The sequence below is a fragment of the Nicrophorus vespilloides genome, unplaced genomic scaffold (assembly GCF_001412225.1).
Source record: "Nicrophorus vespilloides isolate i.1.1-1 unplaced genomic scaffold, Nicve_v1.0, whole genome shotgun sequence".
NCBI classification, from domain to species: domain Eukaryota; kingdom Metazoa; phylum Arthropoda; class Insecta; order Coleoptera; family Silphidae; genus Nicrophorus; species Nicrophorus vespilloides.
In genome coordinates, this window is record NW_017099872.1 from 11,629 (window position 1) to 33,016 (window position 21,388).

At 36.5% G+C, this 21,388-nt stretch overlaps 3 protein-coding genes across 4 annotated transcripts; 2 read left to right on the forward strand and 1 right to left on the reverse strand.

The window, feature by feature from the left end:
- Window positions 1-15,339: 15,339 nt before the first annotated feature.
- LOC108565933 (transcription initiation factor TFIID subunit 11) lies at window positions 15,340-16,445 on the forward strand. Of its 2 annotated transcripts, none has more exons than XM_017925610.1 (3): window positions 15,340-15,769; window positions 15,830-16,017; window positions 16,216-16,445. In XM_017925610.1, the coding sequence occupies exons 1-3, from the start codon at window positions 15,435-15,437 to the stop codon at window positions 16,350-16,352; spliced, it is 660 nt and encodes a 219-aa protein (XP_017781099.1). In that variant the 5' UTR covers window positions 15,340-15,434; the 3' UTR covers window positions 16,353-16,445. The 2 variants fall into 2 exon arrangements, with proteins under 2 accessions (XP_017781099.1, XP_017781100.1); XM_017925611.1 differs by having other exon boundaries at window positions 15,833-16,017; window positions 16,216-16,443.
- A 175-nt stretch (window positions 16,446-16,620) lies between these two features.
- Window positions 16,621-19,107, forward strand: LOC108565935 (cell death abnormality protein 1-like). Its single transcript, XM_017925612.1, has 4 exons — window positions 16,621-16,901; window positions 18,214-18,357; window positions 18,408-18,536; window positions 18,624-19,107. The coding sequence occupies exons 1-4, from the start codon at window positions 16,868-16,870 to the stop codon at window positions 18,683-18,685; spliced, it is 369 nt and encodes a 122-aa protein (XP_017781101.1). The 5' UTR covers window positions 16,621-16,867; the 3' UTR covers window positions 18,686-19,107.
- LOC108565932 (integrin-linked protein kinase) lies at window positions 18,887-21,140 on the reverse strand. Its single transcript, XM_017925609.1, has 3 exons — window positions 20,790-21,140; window positions 20,499-20,664; window positions 18,887-20,441 (listed from the first exon to the last, which is right to left on the reverse strand). Exons 1-3 carry the CDS (start codon window positions 20,876-20,878, stop codon window positions 19,350-19,352), a joined length of 1,347 nt encoding a protein of 448 aa, XP_017781098.1. The 5' UTR covers window positions 20,879-21,140; the 3' UTR covers window positions 18,887-19,349.
- Between the last annotated feature and the right edge of the window lie 248 nt (window positions 21,141-21,388).

The following is a 21,388-nucleotide window of genomic DNA, read 5'->3' on the forward strand; positions in this document are numbered from 1 at the left end:
ACTCAATCCATCAATAAATACATTCCAAACATAATTTACTTAAAACCGCACAATTAAAGCATCGACAATAAAATAAAAATGAGAAAAAAACACAATTTCTTGTTACCGAGACGGTCAATTAATGGTAAATCGAAGTAACATCCGCAATTAATCCAGCGCAGGTATCAATTAACCGCGACTGACCTAAAATATTCTTCATAAAAGCAAAACAATAAGAACTAGTACAATTTTATAAATAATAAAACAACAACGAAGAGGAGACGCAGAACGTAGCCTTGAGGCACACCTCGCAAATTACCAGTACACGAGATTACGAGGTAGAAAATATGATGAATAAGCTTGGTATTAACGGCGTTTAATTCATGGAAATTATGATACAAATGTTGGCAAGTTTTGATTATATTTACTTTAATAATTGAGAAGACAATTATCCTCTTTTATAACAATTATAAGAGATAGAATTGATCCAAAAAAAATGCATACGAAAGTTGGATATTTCGGGATTGTAGAGAGTATTCAAATATTACTGTGGTTTACAGTTTTTTTCACAATTTATTGATTTTCTCGGAAACTGTAATAGATAGAATGGATCCAAAAGATGTATATAAAATTTGGATAGTTGGAGAATGCAACGGGTATTCAATTATTTCATTCATTTGGTTGTAATTGAAGTTTCTAAAAAGAATTATCATTAATTCGTAAACGAAGGATTCAATTCCGCAATTAGTAGACTAATTTCGACGTTGCAAATTATACACGGGATTAACTAATTACAAGTAATTACATTTGATGCGATGATCCCCGTTATGTCAGCGCGTTATTTAACTAATCGCTGCGTAATATTAATATTCATTTAGTGAGCGCCGCTTAATCATTCATGTCAGTTTTGAAATCAATGATCCGCATACAGAAAAAAAAAACAACATAGCACACATGTACATATAACATAAATTCATGAATTTCCATTCAACGGTTGCCTGTTATTTGTTTGCCCGCTCTCAATAGGATTTGTTGAGCAAAATTTCTGATGGATCGACTCGTTTCGTTAGTGGAGATAGATGGATTCATGACGGATCGGATTAGCCGTCCAACATTTCAACGAATTACATTTTAAATCTAAAAATACACATCAAAATTGACCATTCTGAAATAGGATATAATAAATAATAGTCAAATTTTGGTAATCTTCAAAATTACATTGCATAAAAAGTAAGACTAATGAAAATACCGGAGCTAAGCATGTGAACCACGGAAATAATGCATTTAAATATAATTAATTGGCTCGCCAAGCCGTGAATCGTGGAGGTACTTGTCCTTTTTACTGTTAGCTTTAGGCCGTTCCGCGCCTTTAACATCGATCATTCCTATTTCCAGAGCCCAAAAAAGCTCTGCAGAACATTTGATTTTCACCCGACGAGATAATAAAAAGTCTATGAATAGGAGCAGTCTAAAAATATGCGAGCATTCAATCAAAGAAAAAACTTGATCTGTAGCTTTTGCCAAAGTGGTAAAAGTCATCAAGCTGCAAAGAAATTTTTAAATATAAACGTTAAATTATTACTTAAGTCTTTACTAAAGACTGGAAGACGAGTTTGAAAAGACCCATAAAGTTGAAAATACTCTAAAAGTTCTTGTTAAACAGGTATAAAAAGGTAACTAACTGAAAAGTTTTTGCTGTGAGAAGTGTACTATTATATTAGTACAGTTCAAATGACCCATAAAGTTAGACATGTTCTTAATGGAATGCTGCTGTCATTTCAACTGCAGAACGATGAATATTTATACAAAAAAGCAAAAAAAAAAGACGCGACGGAGCGAAATGCATACGAGTTATTTGAATTCCTGAAAATCGGGGAAAATTTGCAATGCATGAACGCAACAAATCAACAACGGCGAATGATATGAAGCTGTTTCGGAAGCCCGATTGTATTGTAATTACCTATTTATTATTTAAATCCCGTAACCATTGTCTTCGTTTTTCTGTTTTGCCTCTTTCCTCTCACTCTCCCTCATAAAAACACATACTTCATTCCTTAGTTCTATGAGTCTGTTTCGTTCGCTTCTTATTATTATTATTACATTCGCATTCGTTTCTTCTTTTTTTTTTCGTATCCCATCGAGAATTTGCATATCGTTCACTGTCTTCGCTCAAACAGTTAAGCGACACGATTAAAATCGCGCGGGACCTTTGAATATCAACAAAATACAGAGCATGTAGAGGAAAAGAGCAAATGAAGCGACAGAAAGAAAAACGTGGAAACAGACAGCAACATCAAAACGCATTTGAATTAATCATTGAACCCGATTTCCAAGGTGAAACGCACACACGGCGAACGGAAAAAGAATCATAGACACAACGAAACACACGAATATCGAACGTGCTGAATTCCAAATTGAACTCGATCAAATGTTTCTTTTTTTTTTAATATGACAGCCACGATTGTTCATGATGCAACACGGAATTCTCTTCGGAAGCCGATGACACATTCGATGAAATCACGAGATGTCTCTTTCAATTACGAAATAGAAGACATGACATTGTCTTATAGTATATAAGTATATTAGATATTGTGTATTATGGACATCAGGTGTACCTCGAGTGGTAATACTAGGTCCTATCTGATGTAGTGAATCTGCACGAAGTCATTAATTTTAAATCAGAATCGCAAGGTTCTTGGGATGTCTGTGATCAGGAAAAAAAAGGCAAATACATATTGGCATATCCCGAACGTAATCAGAATGTACATCTGCGGGGAATTTGGAACAACGGGTTTCCTCCTTATCTCGGCAATTCCAAATAATGAATTTCGAAGGAAACGACTGCTTCCGCTTCCCGTGTCTCCGGGTTAATTAAATCTCGTATTTGTGCATGTGGAGAGCAAGCAAGAGAGAGATGATAGTCGTGGCCTGCACAGTTGCACAGAGCTAGGATATGCCAGGATCCATCATCCATCCTGCACGCGAGTTCTATAAATAAACCGGCTCTTTTCATCCTGCGGTCGGGCGTCGCAAGCGCAACTGTCAATGCGAATCTGCTGTTGCCGCTGCCCGGATAAATCGATGGGAATATATAAACAAAAGTGGTGAAGAGAGCAAGCAGCAGGCGATGCCCACTCACAACCCTCCACGTCCTATCGCATTTCATCCCTCTTTCGTCGTGCCCATCCAATTCGGGTCACGTCAATTTTCAATCGCGCATCAAAACCCTCCTCCGCCTACCCACAAAAGGTTGTGAAATCCGACTGGGATAGCCATGACACAAACGCAAATAAAAATAAAAGGGAATAACAAAGGTGGACCCGTTTCAGGTATGCAAAGTGCAAAAACAGAAACACTTCGTGCACAGCAAAACTTCTCATTTCCTGATTGATTACGTAAATAGAATTTAAAGTATCTCAATACTACAAATATTTATCAACATTATTATTATAAAAATATAGTAAATTTCTTTAAACTAACACAATTTTCACCAATAAACCAAACATTAACAAAATCATCAATTTCATATTAACCTAAAGATTATCCAAGGGATTACAGCAAAGGGATAAGTTGAGGTAAGGATTAAATCAATTAACATAATTGCACTAAACATGAGATTGATCATCGGTTAATTACGAAATAAGCATAGGTAATTAACAAAAGTCTAAAAGGACCGACCGCAAAATTATCTTTTCGAAATTCAAAAGGTCCGATTTTTTCGAAAAATCGGCCCAACAATTATTTTACAATCAGGACGCACCTGAGGATCAGGATGTAAGGCCCTTTCGGCAACCTTTTTTCTCTTTCAAAAAGATGAGAGAAAAGGAAAACATTTTTACGGCTCCAATTACAAGATATATCACAACCAAGAAAGCAACTACCATTTGTAGCGCCAATAGGAAAAAAAATGTAGATCGAACCTAAGGTTTCACAAATAGCTTATAGTAAACAGTGAATAGGATAAATGACTTACCAACTATCGATGTGAATAGCTGGAAGAGGATAAACTCACCTGAAACAGAAAGAAAGACGAATTAGAGCTGTAATTTTAATCGATTACTTTAAAAAATAGTAATATTTGAAATTAAATCAATCAATTTAGATTAAGAAAACGCATTGTCGAGATGCGCAGCGTTTTGTGCAGTAATTAGCGAAGTTCCGAGACTACGGACATTGTTTCGACGAATTAAGTCCGCTCGAATTGATTCCGGTCTCCCCTATTGTCCTCAATGAATTCCACTCATAATTACACTAATTAACAATCCGAGCGTTTCGTCGAAAATCGCAAGATATTCTAATTAAATTCCTCGCAAAACGAACTCTTTCCAGTTGCAACTACCAATTAACATTAATGCGGCGTAATTGAATCAACGCTTTAAAACAAAACAAAAAACAAATTTCCTTCCGCTTCGGAGTAAACACGAAAGACGTGAAGGTGCAGACGACGCCATCTGTTTACATTTAACCGTTCTACTTTTCGGGAGATATCTTATGCATTATTAACGGATGCGGCTGACCGAGGGTGGCTGCAACAGCAAAAACAAGAGAGGGATGGAAAAAAAAAGGGAAGTCATCAGCACGAACGAGAGTAGTAAAAAGTATGGGAGAGGATGAAATGAAAATCATGAGAGCGGATAAAAAAATATATATATATAGATGGGGTTGAATCCGGGTGGGTTATGAATAAACGACGAGGACCGGAAGCGCGATGTTAAATGGAGAGAAAGAGGGATAGCCGGAAACGATCGCCATCCATTTTTATTGGTCGATCCACCGTTGCGCTTTTATTATTAATAAATAAAAAAAAGAACAACGAAATGAGCTAACCTCATGTAATATTTGCTGCGACACCCTTTAACCGTCCACTCTTTTTTCAGCTCCATTTCAGTTGCACTTCAGCAAACCACTTGATCATTTCACAATTCACGCATTATTTATATAATATTAATATAATTAAAACAAAGGTATTCTTCGATAGAATTTCAAACTTAAACGTCAAATAGATATAATCACTGACATTTCGCAGTAACCATGGTAATAACCATAAACCTCTACGATAATTGATAATTAAATAAACCAAAAAAAAAAATCTGAATTCCGAAACAAATGAAACAGTTTACTTTGGGCATCTTCGAAAAGCAATTGTTTATTTTACTCGAATCCCCGGATTTAGAATCTGGTGGATTAAATTAACTCCCTAAATCTCTCGTCGTCCCGCAAAGGAAGAATTCCGCCACGGAATTGTTCCAGGTGCGACCGATTCACCGCCGCCGCCGTTTATATAAACGTCATTTATTTTTAAAGCCGCGCAGCAAATAGGAGAAAAATCCCACCAAAAAAAAAAACAACAACAACAAATTTGAACTGTTTATTTGGATTTGAGAGCAATTTAATGAATGCAGATGCGATGATTATATAACGAGAATAGTTGTTAGTTGAGGATGAGCTAATGCTGATTTTTCTGCAGACAAAGGAGGAGATGTGCGTAGGAAGAACGGTGGCGTTCGCTCGCGTTTAACAGTTAGATCAGTGCACACTAATGACAGTCCCATTGTGATAATGTCGGATTTAACTGTAATTCTAAAAGCAGAGGAGAAAGAAGAAGGCAAGGAATAGGAAAGAACACATGAAGATGGAGAGAGAGAAAAAATAAATGAGCAGCGCACATACAAACATTACATTTCCTGGTGTTTAATGGCTGTAAAGTCATTAAAAAAAAAATGAACCCAGAGCGACAGTAATAAAACGAAAAGCTTTTCACGAAAGACTTAAAAAAAAAACTTAATAGTAGAGTTTTCCATCAGTTTATTGCTCCATTTCAGATTAATACTTTACTGTTGCTGAAAATTATGTGTAGATCAAATAAACTTTATTAGATGCAAACAGCATATCAACGTTATATTAGTTATATAATTAATAAACGTCTTTGACTAATAAGGACTTGCGCAAATTCTTGGCAACAAAACAAGAAACGGTTATTAAATGTGCGAGGAGTCAAACGCCTCAACTGCAATGCTTCATTTCAGATTAATATTGTATTTCTGAAAGTGATGAAATTATGAGTAAAATCAAGTAAAAGAATGATTAGCAAACGTTACAAAATTAATGTGGATTTATGGAAATTACTCGCAACAAAACGAGAGACAGTAAATGTGAAATGCATTTCATGAAAACCTGAAAAACTTAATACTTAAATAGTATTAATGAGTTTTATAATTAGTGCATTTCACATTTAATACATGTGGCTGGAAATTACTTGTCAAGTAAACATTATTAGGTATAAACACGTTCATATCTGTACAAAATTAATAAAAGCCTTCTACTAATGTGGATTTGCGCAAATTCCTAGCAACAAAAACGAAAAACGGTTATTAAATTTGCTAGGAGTGAAATGCCCCAACTGCAATGCTTCATTTCAGATTAATATTGTGTTTCTGAAAGTCATGAAATTATGAGTAAAATCAAGTAAAAGCATTATTAGCAAACGTTACAAAATTAATGTGGATTTATGGAAATTACTCGCAACAAAACGAGAAACAGTAAATGTGAAATGCATTTCATGAAAACCTGAAAAACTTAATACTTAAATAGTATTAATGAGTTTTATAATTAATGCATTTCACATTCAATACATGTGGCTGGAAATTACTTGTCAAGTAAACATTATTAGGTATGAACACGTTCATATCTGTACAAAATTAATAAAAGCCTTCTACTAATGAGGATTTGCGCAAATTCTTAGCAACAAAAACGAGAAACGGTTATTAAATTTGCTAGGAGTGAAATGCCTCAACTAAATTGCTTCATTTCAGATTAATATTGTGTTTCTGAAAGTCATGAAATTATGAGTAAATCAAGTAAAAGCAAACGTTACCAAATTAATGTGGATTTATGGAAATTACTCGCAACAAAACGAGAAACGGTAAATGAAATGCATTTCATGAAAACCTGAAAAACTTTATACTTAAATAGTATTAATGAGTTTTATAATTAATGCATTTCACATTCAATACTTGTGGCTGGAAATTATTGTGAAGTAAACATTATTAGGTATAAACACGTTCATATCTGTATAAAATGAATAAAAGCCTTCTACTAATGCGGATTTGCGCAAATTCTTAGCAACAAAAACGAGAAACGGTTATATAATGTGCAAGGAATTAAATGCCTCAACTGAAATGCTTCATTTCAGATTAATGTTGTGTTTCTGAAAGTCATGAAATTATGAGTAAATCAAGTAAAAGAATGATTAGCAAACGTTACAAAATTAATGTGGATTTATGGAAATTACTTGCAACAGAACGAGAAACGATAAATGTGAAATGCATTTCATGAAAACCTGAAAAACTTAATACTTAGATAGTATTAATGAGTTTTATAATTATTTCACATTTAATACTTGTTGCTGGAAATTACTTGTGAAGTAAACATTATTAGGTATAAACACGTTCATATCTGTACAAAATGAATAAAAGCTTTCTACTAATGCGGATTTGCGCAAATTTTTAGCAACAAAAACGAGAAACGGTTATTAAATGTGCGAGGAGTGAAATGCCTCAACTGAATTGCTTCATTTCAGATTAATATTGTATTTCTGAAAGTCATGAAATTATGAGTAAATCAAGTAAAAGCATTATTAGCAATCGTTACCAAATTAATGTGGATTTATGAAAATTACTCGCAACAAAACGAGAAACGGTAAATGTGAAATGCATTTCATGAAAAACTTAATACTTAAATAGTATTAATGAGATTTATAATTAGTGCATCTCAAATTTAACACTTGTGGCTGGAAATTACTTGTGAAGTAAACATTATTAGGTATAAACACGTTCATATCTGTACAAAATTAATAAAAGCCTTTTACTAATGCGGATTTGCGCAAATTCTTAGCAACAAAAACGAGAAACGGTTATTAAACGTGAAATGCGCTGAACTGCATTAAAATCTTTCTCCTCGCATTATATATTCATACACGCATTTACTTGCATCATTTCATATTTTTTTGGTTTGTTCCCCGGTTATTTTCGAATCGACATTCGTGGATCGGGCACGTCCGAGTTTAAATGCTATAAATTAAGGTTAAATGCAATCTAAATGTTATTAATAGTTGAGAGAGAGAGAGAGAGTAGAGAGAGAGAGAGAGAGAGAGTAGAGAGGATTGGGAGATAGCGCATAGCTAGAGCCTAGAGTGGAGTCAATTAATAAACTGGCTGAGGTCAATCAGTTTACATCGGTGCAAACTGTGAAATTGCGTACAGCCACGAATCGTTGATATTAATAATAATCAAAATCATCGTCATCATCATGAAACACGTCAAGGAGGAGGAGGAGGACAGAAATAGCAATCAATCGTTTTCCAATTTAATTGCTAAAACAATTTCTCTCAGCCTGCTCGTAAAAAAAGAGGCGATTTATTGAACGATCGATTTCTATACAATTGCAATCACACTCCATTGATTTTCCTGTCAGTTATGTTCGATTTAACAGTAAAACAATTGAATTACAAAAAGAAAATAACCAATACGCGATTATAAATTGGCAACTTGCAACGAATTGCAAAAGTTCCGCAAGGCGACGTACTAGGTCGTATAAACGCGCTTTAAACAATCATTGAAACGTGCACACAAAGTGGCAATCATTTCGGTTTAATTGCCGGATTCGTAATTAAATCGACGATTTTACAGCTTTTTAATTGCGACTCTTTATATATGTAAATATTTTTTTTGTGTGTGCGCGAAATCGATTACATTCCTCCCTTCGCTCAATTACGACTTCTGTTTTTACCCAGCGCACTTCGCGTCGTTGCACGCAAATTTTATTTTAATTGCGCTCTTTCCATCCAGGCAATAAAAATGGTTTTCAGTTAACGCGCGAATTCCACCTCATGAAGGCTGAAAGAACAACAAAAAAAAACAATATCGGAAGTCGTAAAGGTACAGCGACTGTTGGAAAAATCCAGCGAAAACTGCAGCAATTTGAGAATTACGCAAATCAAGACGTGCATTTTTCATCCGCTATTAAAGACCACTTGAGACATAATTGAATTTGGTGGAAGCGACAACAGGAAGACGTAAAACGAGTTTTGAATACTTAAAGTTAATTGTAATTAGTTTACATTTACGGAGTTATAATTTTGTAAACTCATTTGAGCGAGATGATAGGATGACAGCAATACCTCGCATAGTGCGGGTAATCTGTCAACAACCAGGACTGTTTAGAAACATACAAATCAATTTTTTTTAAATTTTCAAACCACAATATAGTAAATCTGGACTGATCAAAGCAGAATTGACCCGGCGCATCCACCACATTTCAAATGTAACCCTCAATATGTTTGAATACACTGTAATACAATTTACGAACCCGGCGCATCCACCAAATACTCAATGGAATGAATAAAAACCAGAAATATCAATATTCAATGAGAGAATAACTTCTATCACAGCGTATTATGAACCCTATTTAGTAGCGATAACCCGGCGTGTCCACCAAAAAAAAATCAATGTATAGCATAAAATGGTTTTCAAAACAAATTTCGATTAAAAGCATGAATGAAAAGCTCTCTTTTGTACGAGAGTGCATGCGTTTACAAATAATAAAACCGATACAGGGTTTTTAATCGTTACGTAATAGATTACATTCGATGTTTTGTTTGCTTTTAAGTGTTCTTTATTATTTTGGTGTCATCCTGTATTTCACAAAATGAATTAACGTAAAAATGCAGTATTTTCATATATTAGTGATTTTCTCATTAACTATATTAGTTAGAATGCATTCTAAAGATGCATATGAAAGTTGGATATTTGAGGAATGTAGTCAGTGTTCATTGCTGCAAATACTAATTTCATTAATGTTCAAAAGAAAATAACAAATTTAGGTAAATATTGACGTTTATAGATTTAATAATAAATCAAGATTGACGGACATAAATAACGCGCACAAGGTTAACCAAGGTTTCCGTGTTTGCTTTGATAATCGAGCAGGATATCCAAATATCATGAATCACAATGTGTTTAGCGAAATTGATGTGCAGCAAAGAAATCCTTGAAATATCTTCACTTTGAATTATAATTCTTAATTAAATTCCATACTTAATTTAAAGAAATTTGAACTAATATTTAATTTAATTGAAACATTCATGTTTATAGATTCATAAATAACAAACGCAAGGTTAACCATTTTGTAACTAAGCAGGATATCTTGAGGCAAAGAAACTTATTTACGCATACGCACGTCCTGCAGATAGTTCAAATAATCATTAAAACATAAACGAATTGAAACGCGCAGGAAAACCCAATGCGAGAGGACGAGGTAAAATAGAGCGAATTGTTTAATTAATAACAAGAGGGAAAAAAAAAGAAATGTGTGGAAAAACTCACGAACTATCTGCAAATCCACGTCGGTCAGTGTTTTCCGCGTTCAGCAAACAAACGGTGGAGGAAAATTGGAATTTTCCGCTCGGTGAACGGGCAAACAAAAAAAAGAGTATAGCTCGAAGGAAAACAGAAATAACTGAAAGCGGCGAAAGAGCAAGAAGATATTCGGGAGAGCTGCAGTATAAACACCGGTCTGCTCAACTCTCTCCTCGGGACTGCTCACACAGCTGACCCGTCCACGAATCACGTGATGCGTGGCGCACACTATTTGATAACAGCAAAATAAAATCGTCGCAAAGCAATAATAATATATGTATCTGTTGCTGCCGATTGTAGTCAGATGCACTGTGTGTATGTGTGGATGCAATTAATTTCCATTTTGAATTGGAACGCATAAACAGTTTGCGCAATCCGGAGGAGGATTGGGTCACAGCGGAGGTTACGTGGGAGAGGTCCACGTTTTCAAATTTCACCAAACCGATCGATTAACATACAACAAAAAAAAAACTGAGTCTCTTCATCTGCACTGGTAACTAATAAAAGGATGAAAGAAGGCAGCAGCAGCAGCAAAAAAAAAGCGTTAAATAGCGCTAACGAGACAAAATCCATGATCAAAGCGAGAGAGGACTGGAGGAGAGGAAGCCAACGAAATTTTGCACCGATTTGGGTCAGCGGAGAGAAACAAGTGCTGGGAAAAAAAATGGATGAGAGATGAGCACGGAATCCGGAGGGTTGTAACAAGGGGTAGTCAAGAGAAAGAGAGAAAAAAAACGTAAATCGTAATTTATCCCACACTACTTCCATCTCGAAAACGCTCACAAAGTGCTTTTAAATGGACCGCGGATGAATCGTTTCAGCTTTAATATAAAAAGAAAGAAAGAAATAGAAATGAAAATGAGCCTCCAGATTTACAGTTCACAACACCATTACTTCGCCCGCTGCGATTTATATGCAAATATTAACCCAATCGTGGACGCATTTCACTCGTGCAATCGCATTTGAGTTGGCATGACGAATCACTGCGATCGCAGTCAATTCAATTATTCAATAGAAGTGCAATTAACACTGGCAAATTCTCCGAATTAAACCGAAACACACTTTTACACTTAATCACAAACTTGATAGATTTACTTCCAATTATTCAAAATTAAAAACAAATATATTCCAGTGTTTCTCAACCTTCTTATATTCAAATCTATCTATGTCTAAAACTAAAACATAACACAGACTGTTAAAACTTTCATTTAAGCTTTGATTCAAACAACTGAAGGAAATTCTTCAAAACAAAATCAATGTACTATTATCCTGCAGACTTGATGGACAAATTAATTAAACTTAAACGTGCGATAAATCCGAGGAATGTCTAGCATAAAAGCGCCGCGTCGTGTTTGTATGATCTTTCACCATCTTTACCAAAGTTGCGAGCTCCGCACGAGGTCATAAAGATCGGTTCCCTCTCGAAGATCTGTAAGCCTGCAGCGGCAAAGCCAATCACGATTCCACGATAAAATGAATTATTTATTATAGGCAACCAAATTAGAGGAACTGCACCGAAGAACAGTATAAGCTATTTCTGACATATCTGAAAACTTGCGCTTTATTTCATTTTACTTTCAAATGCGTTCATATAAAGATACGATATACTTCATAGATTAGTATAAAAAAGAATGCAGTGGAAAGTTATTAAAAGCTTTCTCCAAAATATTTCTTGAATTGAAACTCATTACATTATTCTATTAATAAATAATGGAATAATCGATTGTTACTCTCAAGTAGAAACTAGTTCACATTTCAATAACGAACATGACATTGAAACAAACGTAATTCTGAGCTAATTAAATGATTGCGCATCGTTTTTGCCAAATTAAATGCGGCAATTGGTGGTGTGTTCGTCGGTTTGTTTGTTTGTTTGTTTAATATTTTTACGGAACGGACACGGCACGAACATCCTTTAACTTTATTAAACATCAAATCGCGCATCGCGTGCTCCTGGCTATTACGAGCTTTTGTTTCTCTCTTCTTCTGTTGTTGTTTTTTTTTTTGTTTATTTTTATACACAGCTTCATCGATTTCTAAAGCTATATAAATTTATTAATCTAATTATTATCGGCCAGGAATATCTTAGTTTGAACATTCTATGCAGAAGTAAATAATAGGAATAAGCGGAAACAAGGATTGACACCAAAGCTTTACTGAAATTAACCATAGTGGTGAACATTTATGCTTATAAGGTGTGTTTTTAAAAAGCAAATTTAAGTAATTACCAGATTATGTTTTTTTTTTTTTGTCAGATGAAATAAATTATTTAGATAGTTTATGTTGCGTCTTCATTATCACAAGTTTGTGAGTCAATATTTGTAAGTGCTTTTTCGAGGAATAAAATCAAGGCACGAACGAGTAGAAACACATGTGCATCAATAAATTTTTTAAAAGTCAAGCGTGTCGTTAATATTAGTTCTTTTGATAACACATTATTTTCACAAGTGCTTGCATACTTTGACTCATTAGTCATGATTAGCGTGTGCAACAGATGTGAATGGGGAGGATCATAATATTGTATTATTAATACAAGAAGAAATAATGAAATTAACTCTTGTAAAAAAAAATATATTTCTTATAAGACGATGTGGCTATTCATGTAATTCCAATTTGTTAATGGCACTAAATTAATGAGCCGATCGAGGAACACGCGAATCATGGAAGTTTGACGCACCGAAATTAGTTTAATCCGCTGCGGATGTTCAAAAAACCATGACCTATTATATCCGAAAGAATGGAATACAAAAGCGTTTAACTCTTGCGTAATCCTTGAAGAACGTAAAGCGGAAGAGAGAGCAAATCGATTTGCTGTGAAGAGGTAACATCTGGCCCGTTTTGTTGCGACCTCTGCTCCTTTCCCGTTTATCTCTTATTTTGTGTGTACCTCACTGTCTCTCTCAATCATTCTTTTCAGCTACTTTTGTCGCTAAGGGGAAAGAAAATCGTGTTTCCTGGAAGGAAGAGCAGAGCTTACCTTCTGAATTGAGCGGGGTAATCGTGGTAGAGGTTGGAGCCAGTGCAAAAGAAATGGGGCAAAGGCAGCCCCATCCAACGTGTCCAGACCCCGGTGGTACGGAACCCTTCTGATGAGGCCCTCCTGTCCCTTCTCCTTAGCTCCTGCACCGGGAAAAGAAGAGAGAGAAAAAATAAAAGATGTGAATCATTGATGACCTCAAAAAGTAAAATTTAAAAAAAAAAAATAAAAGAGCGAAGCTCTCATAAAGTACAACAACAATCCGACGTGGCCGTGGCCACCAAATAACGGTTAATCGAATAATAGAGCAGCACGCCAAGACAATGCCCAAATGGAAGGTCTCGAGAAGGAGGACGACGATGAAACGAGAGCGTACACGGAATTCGCGAAAATCTGATAACCGTTAACAAAACGACTCACACACACACACACACGAAAAGTAATAATAATAGAACGAAGGCAATCATTGTAATTTACTGCACGGAACAATAGCGCAGTATCCACGAAACATACTTAAGTAACATACTTTAATAAAAGGAGGCAATTCGAAAGAGAGAATAAAGAAAAAAAGAACAAAAGCTAAAACCAGTTTAGTGATAATTGCAAAATTGAATACAAACGTTAGTGATATGAACATTTGATTGCGAAATAACATAGTTTATTAATAATATTTCTAGAAGGTTTTGATGAAAAAATAATTGAAATACAGGAATAGCTTAGCAACCCAGAGATGTGTGCACACACAATTGCAGCTCAGGAATTGCAAATACATTTGGGTTGCATAAGGATCTATAAAAAGGATTAAGGCTAAGCAAATCCAGAAAAGTATATAAAGAGAGAGAGAACTGTGAATCATATGAAGGAAGGACTGAGTCACTGTGAGGGGAAAAAAGGGAATAATAAAATGGTTGCAGCAGACAACACACACACAGAAAAAGCAGAGTTTTTTTTTGTCCTCTCTCTTGTCTCTCTGGCAGAGAGACAAGGAATCCTGAGGGTATCTTCCTTTCGAAGGCAGGCCATCAGCTGGTCCGGGCTATCTATAACTTGCAGCCTGAGGAATCTCTAGGTTGAAATGCATGCAGAGCAATTACAACGAGAGGATTACTTACAAGTCCAATATGCAATTCCTCTTTCCTTTCAGCGAACGCTGCAGCAATCAATTCCAGTTCATTTGCGGTTTTGGCGCACACTGCAATAATGTTTTTTGTTCGCAGACAAAACAGTATCGCGACGGCGACGACGACAACAACAATAACAACAAACAAACAAACGGGAACAACAAAAACAAGTCTCTGAGACAGGAGGATGGATGAATGGAGGTGTTGTGAATGTGTGTATATGTACGTGTGTGTGGTTTTGTCTGATGAAAAAAAAAAGGAATGTGTGGGTTTCGGACGGTGTCCTGGGCGGCTGAACGCGAGCCGAGAGCCTCTGCACCGAAGGACCAACCTTTCCTCGCACCCGTAACGCAATTAATTTCAGACGTTTGCGAACATTTGCGTCATTTTCCGTGGAATAAACAGAATTATTGTCAAAAGCACTAACGTGATATATTGACTGAATGTCGCCACTGGCGCCGCCCTCGGCAACTCGCAAGAACTAACACACCAATCGGAAACGTTGTCACGTTGACCTTCACACTCGAGTCAAAGAACTGCAGCAAACTTCGAAAATATAAACGAAACCTCGAAAAAAGATCTCAGCAACTTTACAAAAATCCGAATCTCACATTCAAGCTGCATACGTACAGAAATAATAAACCATTTTCGCTACAATTTAACAATCCCAATACCGAATTTGGCAACAGTGCTTCAAAAGTGCATTAAAGACCATGTTGACGAATACGTCGCATTCCGTTTAGCTGAACGTATTTCATTTCCACAACAAATGTGAAAACAAACAGAATATCGCTTTACAACTCTGCATTATCAAAAAAAATAGTAAAACGATATTATCCGAAGATCTGAGTAAGTTAAACCCCGTACCAAACGCAGGTTAAGCTACAGCCTGACAGCTGCTGTCAGCGTTTGCTACCGCGCGAAATTCAAATCGAATAAACCATGGAGAACATCCTGAAGAAGGATTCCGATATGGACGTGGACCCCAAGGTCCTGGAGCAGCTCAAGGACGACCTGAACAGCACGAACTCCGATTCCGAATTGGACGATGAAGACTCCAGGGATGCAGCGCTCGCCATCGAAGAGAACATGCTCAAAGACGATGATTGTGAATTGAATCTGAGCTTCTCCGATGAAATGAAGATGGATATCAAGGATGAACCTTTCGATCCTGAGATGCTTCTGCAGGATGTACCACCTATCATGTCTTCAAATTCCAAGAAAAAGGATACAAGGACGAAGAAGGAGATTGAGGAGGAGGAGAGAGAGAAGATGCAGTGAGTTTGCTTCCGTTGCTGGGTCAAACAGATATTTTTTATTGTATGTTTAATATTTTGTAGGGTTTTGGTTTCCAACTTCACTGAGGAGCAGCTCGACCGATATGAGATGTACAGGAGAGCCGCCTTCCCAAAAGCTGCTATCAAAAGACTGATGCAGACGATTACCGGGTGCTCCGTTTCCCAAAACGTAGTCATCGCCATGGCTGGTATTGCCAAAGTATTTGTTGGAGAAGTCGTGGAAGAAGGTAATTGCATTTAAATACACGAGTTGAGCATTATCGTTGACCTTTGGGTTGCCTATGAAGCGCCAAAGATTAATTATTAATCAATTAATATATAATTAGTATACCAAAAAATATACTGTAAAGAACTTCTTATGAACTAAGATATTTAGAATACATTTCATAAGTATTCAACAGTAAATTGTTTATTTTGATTTGCAGGATTGGATGTAATGGAAGAGGTGTGCGAGGTGGGACCGCTGCAGCCGAAGCATCTGCGGGAGGCCGTGCGAAGGATGAGACAAGACGGAGGGATTCCGAGCGGTCGAATGCACAACAAGAACAGCTTCAAATTATGATAAGGAAGCCTCCCGCCCTCATCCGAAGAACGCCCATAAAGAGATAAAGATTTGTTTACATATCCGTTATATAAATAGCTTAAATATATATATATAATTTTTTTTCAAAATAAACTTTTTATTTACCCTACACAATTTCCGATAGATGCCTACTCTCTACCCGACTCATCCCGGGTTCGTTATCGTCCACAGGACGGAATTGATACCAGCTGAAGATAGAGCGAGAGGGACGGACTAAGAGAGAGAGAGGGGATGCTTGAGGAAAAGAGAAAGAGGGCCACGGAGTGTGGGATAATGAGGGGGCAACGACTGCTCTTATCTATTCACTTTCATGCGAGAGATGCGCTCTCAGTCTCGAATTACCATTATTACGCTCGGGGGGCTCAGTGCATAGGTTCCCTTCGGCAAAAAGAAAAAACATCATCATCATTAACTCGGATTTTATAACGCCATCAACATCTACGAAGATCTAATCAACCCCCGTGTCTTCGTTAACAAACTTTACAAATAGCGCGATGCGTTTTACCATTGCTTTCTTCTTTATATTAGGTAAGTTTACTATTAAAAACAACAACAATCATCGATAAACACGCGTTTAAAACAAAGAATCCTAAACAACATATTATTATCATAACAAATATTCTTGTGGATTCAACAATACATCAATTAATCATTTCCTTATTAGTGTTTTCCTTTTTTTTTTTGTTTGTTTCTCAACATCAAAACCATCGATATCATCTTTACGTCCGGTATTTAACATCAACACGAACTGAAACAAAGAATATCCTCGAAACCAAACAAAACTTATTATCATATCGACGCAAGCAAATATTTTCATTTGCTTCAAATTATATATAAATATAAAAATTTCTCAAATTCCAAGCTCGATCCTTTGCAGTCGAACAAAGAAGGGCACATTACCTGAAATTCGAGGAAAATCGTACCCACTACACTACCAGGAAATTCAGTTAAAAAAAAAAACACATTTTACGACCTGAAAAAAGCATATTTTCCATACAAATTAATAATATGAACGCATTCGATAATTACAGAAAGTGTTTTTAATACTTTGTATGAAACCGTATTGCATTTAACAAATACAATTTTATAAAACTAATGATTTTACGAAGATTCAAAATAAACATATTTTCTTTCGGCTTTGTTTTTTGGCGTCAATGTGTTTATATATATTTAAACATAACATAGTCATTGCTTGCAACGAATTACAATTGACTAGATAGGGAGTGAGAATCGTGTAGTGCTGTTTCAGGAAAAGGAAACGCGAACGATAATAAAATATATGTTAAATGATATGCATTTGTCGTTTATCATCAGAGCACACACTGCAACGCAACAGGCAAATCGATTCTAGCATTACGTATGGTTCATGGTTATAAAATATTCCATTCACACTTTATTTATTTTTGTTCCTCTTCATTATGTGAAGATAAGACTGCTCCAATTAATCATAGATTTTTTTTCTCTTCTAAATTACATTACATTCGTATTTTTAATAAAAGGTGAAAACGTTTATGGTTTTAATAAACAGGATGGAAGATGGTATTTAATAGAAAACGGGCGTCAGTATTTACAACTCTTAGATTAACTAAACTATACGTTTTAGGTCAATACTGATTACATTTTTGGATAGGCTCTAAACGCTGCATATTGGAGTCAACAAGTTCAATCTTGGTCTTTCTTCTAATCAGTTTTAACATGGTTTCCTGAACTGAACATCAATTTTATTTCATGTTTTTATAAGACTCACTTTGCTAAATAATAACTTACAAATTCTGATATATTGCGTGTTGTATATGTATTCATTAAGTGTGAAAAGTAATGTTTCTTTGATTTTTTTCAGGTCTACAGGTCTGTTTCAGCTGTGAACAGCACGAGAGGGGAACAGGATGCAGGATCCATAACCGCCGTTGTTCCTGCGACGATTTCGGCTGCAAGAAGGACTACCCTTACGAGACATACGAAGCTTGCCACAGCGCGTTGAAAGGTAAACATTTGAATCGATGTTGAAATTTCTTACAAACTTACTGAATTCAGGCAAAAGAAGTAACGGATGTTATCCGAACCCGTGCATGCACGAAGGCTCCTGCATCCAGATCTCGCAGGCTCCGGGCTTCAAATGCCGTTGCGAAGGAACCGGCTTCTTCGGTGCTCGCTGCAGCCGAGGTGAGTAACGAATCTACACATGTTTGCAGAGATCTCAGCTTTTACGTAACTGTACAATTTCGTTTATTTCTCGGTTAACTTTCGCAGCTTGTCCGAAGGGCGGTGCCGGTAGATACGATATATTCCCGTACGAGTGTATCGTGATATAAGACCGGACGCAGCAATCATGGGAAGAAACCACTATAAAAGATAAACACTCAACAAAAGCTCGCTCGCTCTCGTCTCTTTGTATATTAAACATTTAAAAATCTGAAATTGTAAGAACATTGCCGAACCCTGATCGATACTGAAATTAATTGACATTAATAAAAACTTTTTATTAAAATAAACGTGTTTTGTTCGTTTTTTTTTTTGTTTGTTTGTTTGTTTAAAGAAGCACCAAAAATAAAAATTATATTACATATAAACTGAATTACTACGACTAAATTAGTCCGAATGTTAATACAAAATATAATATCTCCTACGAATGCATACAACTTATATACAGGGCGTCCAATAAATAATAATTTAAAAAAAAAACAACAATCGGACGACGTGTATATAAATCGTTGGATCGATAGTGGCAGCAGAGTAAATAAACATAAACTGTTTTGTTACGTGGAAGCACTATTCGTAAATTGACTTTCGTTTAGTCATTAATAAGCTTAAAATTACATTCAAGGCAATATATAAGGCACATATGTTTCCTCTTAAATAATGTAAAATAAATAAATTCTAAATCTAAAAATTGTGGGAGAAGACGTATTAACAAAATGATTAGGGTCCAGTTATTTTAAAGCTATGCACATATAATAAAACTCGTTGCGCATCTTCTCAAGCTAGCATCTTGTCGAGTATGGGAATGACCATATCGAATTTGGGCCTCTTGCCGGGATCCTCGTTCATGCAGATCTTGATCAGCTTCGAGAGGTGATTCGAAATGCCCGGTTTTATGACGACGCGAAGTCCCTCCAGCGCGATCTTCATTCCGACCTCCATAGGCGATTGATCGGAGAACGGCACCTCGCGCGTCGCCAACTCCCACAGCAATACGGCGAAGCTCCACATATCGGAAGCCTCCCAGTTACGATCGGAGACCTTCTTCTGGAGTGCCTCTGGCGACATCCAACCGGGATAATAGATCCTACCCTTCTCTTGGAACGAGAACTTGCAGTCTGCCATATTGATTCGGGCCGTCAGATCCTCGTCGATCATGATGTGCTTACTGTTCAGATGGTACTCGGGGATGATCCGCTCGAGACTGTGCAAAAAGGACATTCCGCGAGCGATCTGAGATGCAAACCTTAACGCCTGCTGTATATCGACGACGATGTCGCTGCTCTCGTGCAGCACCCTGTACAGAGATCCCAAAGGCATGTACTGGTTGATGACGATCAGGGTTGGCGGAGAATTGCAGCAACCGATCACCGGAAGAACGTTCGGATGCGAGAAGATGCGCAGCTTCGGGAATTCCTCGTCAAAGTCCCTCGAGATTCTGGACGTCACTTTCCTGATGCTCAAAATCTTAAAAACTATCTCGTTCTTCTGCCAAACGCCCCTGTACGAATCCCCAGACGGAGTCGATGCTAACTTGCCTTTTTTGTACAGATCCTTAACGTTGATTCCTTTATACCTACTCAAAGTGGCGTCCCTCGACCGCGTCTTATAACCCAACCAACTTTGATCTTTGTACTTGATTCTCTTCATCTCCTGCCCATTCTCAATGGCAATCTCCTGCAGCCTCTTTGACAGCATACCTTTGCTCTTCTCGAGTGGAGTATGTCCATACTTGTTGGCAACAGTGACTAGAGCCCCGCTGAACACCAATTTCTCAGCAATTTCATTGTATCCCCAGAAGCATGCATAGTGCAGTGGGGAATTTCCATGTTCATTTGTAAAATTCACATCAGCCTTATGCTTAAGCAGCTGCAACAACAAATACCATCAGCCACTGAATATTTGAAGGTGTGCTCCATTCCTTACCAGCATAACCATATCCATGTGACCATGAGCAGCAGCTAAATGCAAAGGAATATCATCTCCCCTGTTCGTAGCGTTCACTCTGGCTCCACGGGCCAGCAGCATCTCAGCAATCTTGAATTGGCCTTGCTTTGCAGCCCAGTGCAGAGGACTAAAGTTGTGATCATCTCTAAAAACAAATGCAATGTCAATGTGTTTTGTGTGTTGTATAAACAACACAGGATGGGTGTGGTGTGGTGAACCCACATACAACCATAAACAAATACCCATAAAAGGTTACGCAGATCTACTCACCCTTGATTGAGATCGTTCTCGGTATTATCGAGCCACACACGAACCTGAAGAGCGTTCCCTTCGCGACACCAATGGAAAATATCCTCCATTTCAAATGAAAATGAAAAAACTAGGACTTTTTCGAAATTCTAAAAATAAACAACAAGGCCTGCCCCGTCTCTGAACTCGACCGCACACAATATTAAGCACTCGTCCAACACACAATTTTACCGCAACCCAAACTAGACTTTCTACCAAATTAGAAAGGTCCAATACACCGATAATATATTGATAACATTAACAAGACATATGACAATATAGTACCAGCGCCATTGCTGTTACTTCATTGGTAATCACTTAGCATTGGGTACTCATAAACGCCATCTTTTGAGTAAACTGCAAGTAACTTGTTACATGCTTTAAAATTTTTGAATGAAGATTTAATTTACCAGCGTATTGATACATAATATTATGCAAAATTTGCTATTAAAGTCTAAATATCAATTTAATTCTTCTCTTATGGAAGAGTTCCTATAAGAATACTAAAAATTAAAAATATACATATGATATAAATAGCACAATAAATACAAATTAATAAATAATTACAACTGTGGTTATTC